The 8,917-nt window shown below is 62.5% G+C and overlaps 1 protein-coding gene across 2 annotated transcripts in view; it reads left to right on the top strand.

Moving 5' to 3' along the window:
* The window catches only part of KDM2A (lysine demethylase 2A), a 30,799-nt gene extending 22,686 nt beyond the window's left edge, over window positions 1-8,113 (top strand). The window contains exons 12-21 of one of the 2 annotated variants that reach the window (XM_021401057.1): window positions 2,755-2,838; window positions 3,130-3,396; window positions 3,615-3,746; window positions 3,828-3,917; window positions 4,210-4,410; window positions 4,765-5,477; window positions 6,414-6,577; window positions 6,830-6,988; window positions 7,106-7,321; window positions 7,415-8,113. In XM_021401057.1, coding sequence (XP_021256732.1) covers window positions 2,755-2,838; window positions 3,130-3,396; window positions 3,615-3,746; window positions 3,828-3,917; window positions 4,210-4,410; window positions 4,765-5,477; window positions 6,414-6,577; window positions 6,830-6,988; window positions 7,106-7,321; window positions 7,415-7,596 — 2,208 coding nt within the window. In that variant the 3' untranslated portion in view covers window positions 7,597-8,113. The remainder of the gene's footprint in view (window positions 1-2,754; window positions 2,839-3,129; window positions 3,397-3,614; window positions 3,747-3,827; window positions 3,918-4,209; window positions 4,411-4,764; window positions 5,478-6,413; window positions 6,578-6,829; window positions 6,989-7,105; window positions 7,322-7,414) is intronic. The other variant, XM_021401058.1, reaches the window with a different exon arrangement.

Raw genomic sequence — 8,917 nt, forward strand, 5'->3', positions numbered from 1 at the left:
CCGGCCTGGCCTTGAGCACCTCTGTGTATCGCTGTCCATGGTCTGGACGAGTCACTAGAAAGATCATTGGCAAGGATGGGCACATGAGAGGTCCTGTCACCTATGGACTGCTTCTGCCTGTCACTTTGGATCTTTATTCCTCTAAACCAGTGGAGGAACAGTCACAGACTGGTTGCATTTGGGCTCTGCCTGGAGGTGCTCTAGCACCAGGCACATACCTGGCACGAGCTCTACCCGCATCAGAGCCATCTCCTTGCTCTTCTGCCAGCGTTGTACTCTCCCCTGCCTGCTCTGCTTCTCCCATGGTTGACATTCTGCCTAGAATGTTCCCCATGCTCTCCTGTCCCTGCCCTTGGGAATCTGTCGGATTGAATCTACGTTCCCAAGGCAGTTGGTTTCTCTAGGTGCTGGTGTTGAAGAGAAGCGTCGATTGTGGCATCCTGCTGAAGCCTGGGGGATGTAAAAGCACTGATCCTCTCCTTAAAGGAGTGAGTGATCTCGGGACGCTCCATGAGCCTGGTCCATGTTTCCTACAGGGGATGGGGTGCGGAGGTGAGGAGCAGGGGCTGCTCCTACCAGAGCTGGACAGTGAAGGTCAGGCTCCGTGGCTCCTCGTGCTGGTGTCACGGCTTGCACGGCACATCTGATGCTTCGCACGGAGTCGGCTGGGCTGAGGACCCCTCTGCTGTCCTTCCTGAGCAGAGGTGACTTACACATAGGGTCCGACAGGCTTGACACTGACGTGCTGGAGAAGCCCCCAGGCTACGCTGCGGGTCTGAGTGTCCCCAGAGGGTGTGGGCACGCGTGTTGGGGTGGTGATGGAGGTGGTGGCAGTCCTAGCACCGGGTCGGATAGCAGTGCTGTGCAGGGCAGGTGAAAGCTGCACTTGTCTGCAAGAAGCCACGCGTCAGGCACGGGAGCGGCCGCTTTCCCCTAGTGCTGCTTTTTGGGGGTTTTAAGTGAAGGGCTCCCTCCACGTTAATGGGGGAGGGGGGGCACGAGGGTCTCGGAGAGCTGGGGTGACCTCACTGCGGGTCTGTCCTCCTCTAGTGGTGAGGTCACGGGTGCCTCTGGGGCCAGAGCTGCTCCCGAACTTGATGGTGAGATGCTTGCGCCTCCAGGCTGGGAGGGCACGGATGCGTTGCCCGCATTCTGGGGCGCTCCTCCCCTCACCTTGACTGGAGCCCTTTCTCCCTGCTCACGCCCAGGCTGTCGGCTTCCAGCAAGAACCCGGAATCAGCTCCGCAGGAGACAAAAGGAGGCTTTGGGGTGGCTCTCCCTTGACCTGGGGACATGGCCGCGTTCCTCCGGTTGCGGTGGCGGCAGCGGGCGGGCGGTGGGCCACGTCGCCGGGCCCCTGCACCAATTGGCGCGGCGTAACTGCCGTGCCGGCCCCTCCCGGCTCTGCAGCAGAATGGCTCTGCCCTCTGCTCGCTCGCTCTCTTTTTCTCTTCTGCCATCTTCCCGTTGCAAAGCATTGCTGGGAACCGCATGTGGGTGACGCAGCAGCATTGTTTCAGGCTCAGGAAACTGCCGCTGCTGCCCAAGGGCTCAAGAGGAGCACGCGGCTGCCGGCGTGGCTGCTGGATGGAGCTGGGGAGGAGCTGGGGCCGCTCAGGGCGGGGGGCGCGGGCTCGCTCCTGGCCATGTCCCTGAGGACTGTGGATCCGGCGCGGGGCCGCATAAGCTGAGCCAGCCCCCGGTGCTGCTCGGGCGAAAAGGGGGGGGCCCAACCCTTGCCTTGTAGGCACTGAAACAAAGAGGGCTCATCAAACTTCGCCCCGGAGCGGCGGGCGCTCCAGAAGCACAAGGTCAGGCGATTGGCAATGCATGCGGGACAGGGAGGGGACGCGGGGGCACTCTGGGACCGCGGGGGGACCCGGGGCTCTGGGAGCCGGGGGTCCCTGCTTTCCTCCAGCAGGCGCTTGGGCTTGCCTCTCCCCTTCCTGTCCCTGGGGCGTGAAGCCAGGGGTCCCGTCCTCGCTGCGCGCCCGAGCCCCCTGGTTTGGACCCGCCACCACCCCCTGCTGCAGCACCCTGCGCGTACCCACTTGTGCGTGCGTGCACCCTTGGTCCCTGACCTTCTCTTTCGGCCCGTGTCCGGGGACGGTGGGCTGGGAGGCGGAAGGTCTGCAGGCGGTGCGCCGGGGAGGCCGTGGCTTCCTGTCGGCGAAGCAGCGTGGGGTGGTTGCAGTGTTGGAGCCGGTCCCTGGGGACAGGGATGGGGACGGGGTCACCAACCCTGCCCGGCCACGGGGATGCTGGCTGGAGGCTCCTGCTGGCGTGGCCATGGCAACACCACGTAAATAAAGCACCTTTGCAGCAGGCGCGTTTGGTGAGCAGCAGGCTCAACCTCCTCGGAGAATGCGGGGTGCTCAAGGGGTAACTCGCAGTGGGGCACTGCGGTGCGTGTCCCACAGCCGTGGGGCAGGGGCGGGCCTGTATGCGTCCTCACCTCCGCAAATCCCACAGCATCTCCGGAGCTCGCTGCTCTCTCCCTGCCCCTGTGCAGTGCAGGGCCTTGGGGCTGAAACGCAGTCAATGAAAGCGCTCGTGCAGACAGCTCAACAGAGCTTGTCTAGAACGTGGGAAGGGCTCGCTGCTGGCGGGCACGGGGAGAACAGAGATCCTTGCCTGAGGCACGCTGGCCCTGGCATCTGCTCAGAGCCCACCTGGCTGACAGGAGCATCGTTCCACTCTGCTCACACTTGTCCTTTTTGTCTTTTGTCCTTCTCTTCCCCTCCTTTCCATCAGCTGCTGCTAGAAGAATACGCAAACAGTGACCCCAAACTGGCACTTACAGGCATCCCCATTGTCCAGTGGCCCAAGAGAGACAAGGTAGGAGCTGCGAGGAGGGCTATGGGTGGCTGTTCCTGTGGCCAAACCGCACACGGTTTCCCCCGTTCCCTGCCCTGCCACGCTTCTGGGGCTCAGCAGCACTACCTCCATACTGACCAGGGAGTGCTGTGGCGGCAGGGCACGGGGCTCCATGGGCAGACCCCAGTGTGCTGGTGCCTGCCCTGCCCGGGGGGAATCTGTTGTGACTCTGCTGGGTGGATGCAGTGGGGTAGATGTCTGCTGTCCCACTGGGGTCCCCTCATCTGACCGCCTCAACTCTTCTGTCCCTAGCTAAAGCTGCAGGCCCGGCTGAGAGTGCGCCTGCCCACCATACCCATCACCAAGCCTCACACCATGAAGCCAACCCCTCGCCCAACACCCATCAGGCCCACGATGTCCCCCATCGTGTCAGGTGCCCGGCGGAGGCGTGTGCGCTGCCGGAAATGCAAGGCCTGCATGCAGGGCGAGTGCGGCATGTGCCACTACTGCAGGGACATGAAGAAGTTTGGCGGACCTGGTCGCATGAAGCAGTCCTGCGTCCTCCGGCAGTGCTTAGCGGTGAGTCTGCGCTCTGGTCCCATTCACCAAAGACTGCTGCGGTCCGGCAACAGCTCTATGTGGCTGACCGTGGTCAGTGAGAGGAGGGATTGCTGAAGATTGGTTCCTGCGGGAAGAATTGGGCTCTATCCCGCTGTTTGGGTGGCAGAGAGAGGAGGAGGAGGAGATGGAAAAGCTGCCCTCCTTGGCCCTGGTTTCACCCTTCCTTTGCTTTGTAGCCCAGGCTGCCTCACTCGGTCACGTGTGCGCTTTGCGGGGAGGTGGATCAGAACGAGGACTCGCAGGACTTTGAGAAGAAGCTCATGGAGTGCTGCATCTGCAATGAGATTGTTCACCCTGGCTGCCTGCAGGTGAGCAGCAGTATGAGCGCTGGGGCCGGCGGGGCTGGACCGTGGGGAAGGGTGCTGCTGACTGCCCTTTGCTCTTTGCAGATGGATGGGGAAGGGCTGCTCAATGACGAGCTCCCCAACTGCTGGGAATGTCCCAAATGCTACCAGGGTGACGACACAGAGAAGGGCCAGGTAGGAGGCAAGCTACACTGAGGGCAGGGGAGGGCGTGTGTCCTGTGTGTCCTGCTGTGGGTAAAGCAGAATTTCGGCCAGCCACTGAGAGGTTTCTAGCTGCCAGGGCAGGGAAGTGGCTTTGGAGGTGCGTGGGCAGGGTTGTTGGGTGGGCCGGAGTCCTGGAGACTGGGGGACCCCAGTGGGCAGCGACCAGGGTGCAATGCTGGGGCGAAGGAGCCGGCAGACACTGCTGCAGCCCGGCCTCAAGGCTGACAACTGACACCTCCTGCTCTCTCTCTCTGGCTCCCAGGGAGCCCGTTGTCACGGCAGGGCCAAGCTGCTGCAGAAACGACGAGCGCTACCAGGTCCTTCTGCCAGGCAGCAGGCAGAGCACACGCGGCAGCGTTCAGCCCGCTGGCGGCTGCTGCCACTGCCCAGGATGCTGGCCTACGGCTACCACATTGCCTGTAGCACCGTGCCCGCTGCCGTGGGTGGAAGCAGGGCAGCCAAGGCAAGCCGGGCACCGGGCAGCGTCCTGCCGCATCCTCACTTCCTCCTGGGTGATGTGCATGCTTGGGGCGCACATCTGGCTGGCTCCCGGGTCCCCCAGCACTGCAAGCGGGCAGAACGAGCCTCACACCGTGCCCTCGGTGCCTCGTACTGAGCTGTGGTCCTGGGAGCTGTGAGAGGCAGGGGTCCTTTGCGCACAGAGCGGAGGCCAGCCCCGGCCTCGGGGGACCCTGTATCTGCGAGAGGAGAAGCAAATGCCGGTTTTTTGCTGTGGGTGCGGTGCACGACACCCTGGGGGATAAGAGGAGCGCGTCCCCCCCTAGCCCCGCTAACCTGCCATCCCGCTTCCCCGCAGAAGCGCAAGGTAGAAGAGAGCGATGACGACGTGGCACAAGCCAAGGTGCTGCGGCCCCTGCGGAGCTGCGAGGAGCCCCTGACCCCACCGCCCAACTCGCCCACCCCCATGCTACAGCTGATCCACGACCCGGCATCGCCGCGAGGCGTGGTAACGCGCTCGTCCCCGGGCGCCGGTCCCAGCGACCACCACAGTGCCAGCAGGGATGAGCGGTTCAAGCGGCGCCAGCTTCTGCGGCTCCAGGCCACCGAGCGAACCATTGTGCGGGAGAAAGAGAACAACCCCAGTGGCAAGAAGGAGCTGTCGGAGGTGGAGAAGGCCAAGCTGCATGGCTCCTACCTCACCGTGACGCTCCAGCGCCCCACCAAAGATGTCCATGGCACTTCCATTGTCCCCAAGCTGCAAGCCATCACCGCCTCCTCTGCCAACTTGCAGCACTCTCCCCGCGTGGTGATGCGCCACACGCCCGCCCGGATGCACCCGCGGGGTGGGGGGGAGGACGAGGCAGCCGCTGAGGAGGACGAGGAGGAGGAGGAGGAAGATGACGAGAACATGGAGGAGGGGGGGGCTGCCCGCCTGAACGGCAGAGGGGGCCGGGTGCAGGAGGGTGAGGAGAGCTGGATGCAGCGCGAGGTGTGGATGTCTGTCTTCCGCTACCTCACCCGCAGGGAGCTCTGCGAGTGCATGCGGGTGTGCAAGACCTGGTACAAGTGGTGAGTACGGGAACGGGCAGCGCTGCCAGAGCCGTTTGCATCCTGATCCACGGAGCCTAGGGGAAGGGGCGCGGGATCGTTCACCCCCTAAGCCGTCAGTGCCTTCCTCCCCTCCCCAGCACCGGTGTTTGCCAGGCAGCATCACCTCGCTGCCTCTTCCATCCGCGCTTGACCGTCCCCCGTGCCAGCAGATGGTCGCACGGTGTCACTTGCGTCCCCCGCCTCGTCCCTGCGAGGTGCTGATGCCCCTTCCTCACCCACTGCCCCGTGCAGTCCTTGCTCTTCCTGGCCCCACAGCACGGGCTGAGCAGGGATGGGTTTGCTGCCTGGGAACGCCTCAGGGGGCGCGGGCTGAAGACAATGCTGGCAGCAGGACAGCTGTGGATGGAGAGCTGGGAACAGACGAGGACGGGGAACCGAGAGGTTTCTAGCTGCCAAGCAGCATGAAGGGCTGGCACGCTTTGATCAGCGGGTGTTGGGCCTGGCAGGCTGCAGGGGAGCCTGGCGTGGCCGCTCCGGGGGCGGGGCAGCATCGGGTCCCCGGCTCCTGCGGCGGAGGAGGGATTCATGCCACCTCCAGGCTCCGCAGCGGCTCCTGGTGATGTGGAAAACGCTGCTACAGCTGTGGGATGGGACTAGGCGGAGCGTTTTGCCCGCTGGGAGCAGGGGTGCTGAAAATCTTTGCCGTATCCGGGGAGCAAGCAGGCTGGCACCTGCCTTGCAGTTCTGTTACGTGGCAGCAGAACGCTGCTGGGGCTGTTCTAGGTGTCCTGGGTGGCCAGACACCCCCAGCAACCTCCCACGTCTGGGAGACCCCGACCAACTTGGAGGAGTGGCTTCGTTCTATGGCTGGAGCTGCGGTCCTCCCAGAATGTGACTGCCTCTTGTCCCATGACACCCTCAGGACTCAGCTTTCCACCTTGTCCTCGTCCCCAGGTGCTGTGACAAGAGATTGTGGACAAAGATAGATTTGAGCAGGTGCAAGTCCATCACCCCCCAGGCACTGAGCGGTATCATCAAAAGACAACCCATCAGCCTTGACCTCAGCTGGACCAACATCTCCAAAAAGCAGCTCACGTGGCTTGTCAACAGGCTGCCAGGTGAGCTGAAGCGTAGCAAGAGGGGCACCCGCCAGCAGCAGCGCTCCTGAGTGCCTGTGTCCCTTTGCTCGGGGAGCTGCTGTCATGGTTTCCTGCAGCTGTTCTGACTGCTCCAGCGTGGAGCCTGGCTCTGTGCCCCACCTCAGGCGGGGAGAAGCTGTTTCCTCCTGCACCTGGCTGAGACCTGAGATGCCTCGGAGCTGGCCGAGTGCAGTTGACGTGTTATTAACCTCTCTCTTTTTTTCCCGGCAGGCCTGAAAGACCTCATCTTAGCGGGCTGTTCCTGGTCTGCAGTCTGTGCTCTCAGTACCTCCAGCTGCCCCCTTCTCAGGACCCTTGATCTTCGGTGGGCAGTAGGAATCAAGGACCCTCAGATCCGGGATTTGCTCACACCTCCAACAGATAAACCCAGTAAGCTGCTGCCACGGGGCCAGGATGACTGAGCCGGGCACAGGGCGGGAGGCGTGACCGGATCTGGACCGGCGCAGCACCGCATGTCTGACCTCAGCTTCTCCGCTTCCTCTGCAGGTCAGGACAATCGCAGCAAACTCCGCAACATGATCGATTTCCGGCTTGCCGGCCTGGACATCACTGACGCCACGCTGCGGCTGATCATCCGCCACATGCCCCTGCTCTCCCGCCTCGACCTCAGCCACTGCAACCACCTTACGGACCAGTCTGCCAACCTCCTCACAGCCGTGGGCTCTTCCACGCGTAACTCCCTCACCGAGCTCAACATGGCAGGTGGGTGCTGCTGGCCTTACTGGCTCGTGGCGGTTTCCTCCTCCCTGCTCGGTGCTGGCACGGCGGCTCAACGTCTCTCTCTTCTCCCTGCAGGCTGCAATAAGCTGACAGACCAGGCCTTGCTGTACCTGCGCCGCATCTCCAACGTCACCCTAATCGACCTGCGAGGTTGCAAGCAGATCACTCGCAAAGCCTGTGAGCACTTCATCTCAGACCTGTCCATCAACAGCCTCTACTGCCTGTCGGATGAGAAGCTGATCCAAAAAATCAGCTAGAGACCCTCCCCCAGGCAAACAGGAGAAGGAAAAGAGCCCACCCCTCTCAGAGAGCCACTCCTCCGCCTCCCCACCTTGCCCTCGATGTCCTGCCGCTGCCTCTTCATGGGCAGGGCCGGTGCTGGCCTTGCTCAGCTGTCCTTCCTCCTCCTACCGCTGGGACTTGTGCCGATGTGGGCATCTCCCCAGGCTGGCCAGTACGAGAGGAGGACCGGGCCTGCAGCAGTGAGCTCCCACGGCGGAGGTCGTTGCAGAGATCCCTGGGTGGAGAAATGGGGCACCCTCTTCCCCCTGCTTTTCCCCAGCTCCTTGCCTTGAAACACTTGTCACTTCCCCGTTAGCACAAAGCTTGAGGCCTCTCCAAGGAGGAGGGAGCGGAGCTGGGACGGACCCTCTCTCTCGGTGCCACCACCAGCTTGAGCCCTGCTCTAAGCCCCCTCACCTGGCCCTTGGATCCCCTTCTTCCCCTGCAGTGAAGGTGAGGGCAGGAGCCCTACAGTCAGGGCACGGCGGCAAGGTTGGGGACAGATTCCACCTCGGGGCTTCCTCAGAGCCCTGTGCGGAGGCAATGGCCGAGGCTAGGCTAGGGGAGCAGCCCCCAGAGCTCAGGGAGGACTCGAATAATCAGCCGGGGGTGAGTGAGCACAGGGGGAGGGGGAGCTGCTGCCTCTCTCCCCCCAGCTGCCTGCCAGGGCCCAGCACTGCCAAGCGCTGAGATGTGTGTGGCAGGGCTGCCCCGCTGCCTTGTCCTCTCCTCTCCCCCCCCCACCCCATTTTAGCTGCCGTTTTTTCCTTTGCAATGAGCGGTTGGTCCAAAGAACCTCTCTCTAGGGCAGCAGAGAGCTTTTTGCACTTTAAGAAAAAAAAAAAAAAGCAAAAAAAAAAATTAACAAAAAAAAAATCGGAAAAAAAAAAACAAAAACAAATCAAGACGTGAGGAGAAAAAAAACAAAAAAAACAAAACAAAAAAAAAAAAAGGTTGGCATCTTTTGGGTCGCTCTTTTGTTTCCCTCCCTGCCCGTGCCCGGCTGCTGCTCCTCTCCCCGATGCATGGCACAGCGCAGCCCCGTGTGCCCCCGGGGCCCCGGCCCCAGAAGCAATAAGGGAGGAAGAGGAGGCTGCGGGGGTGCTGTGAGCAGCGGGGAGGGGGGGGACAGAGCCCCCCCCCCCCCACACACCTCTGTCCTGGTGGTGGTCGCTGCGCCAGGCAGCGGAAGAATCAGCGTTTTCCTTTCTTCTTTTGGGTTCCTATTTTGATTTTGAGTTTTGCCACCAGAAGGACAGAAGCACGGGGAGCGGTGCGGGACCTTCCCCCCTCCCT

This window comes from Numida meleagris, chromosome 6, assembly GCF_002078875.1.
Source record: "Numida meleagris isolate 19003 breed g44 Domestic line chromosome 6, NumMel1.0, whole genome shotgun sequence".
Taxonomy (NCBI): Eukaryota; Metazoa; Chordata; class Aves; order Galliformes; family Numididae; genus Numida; species Numida meleagris.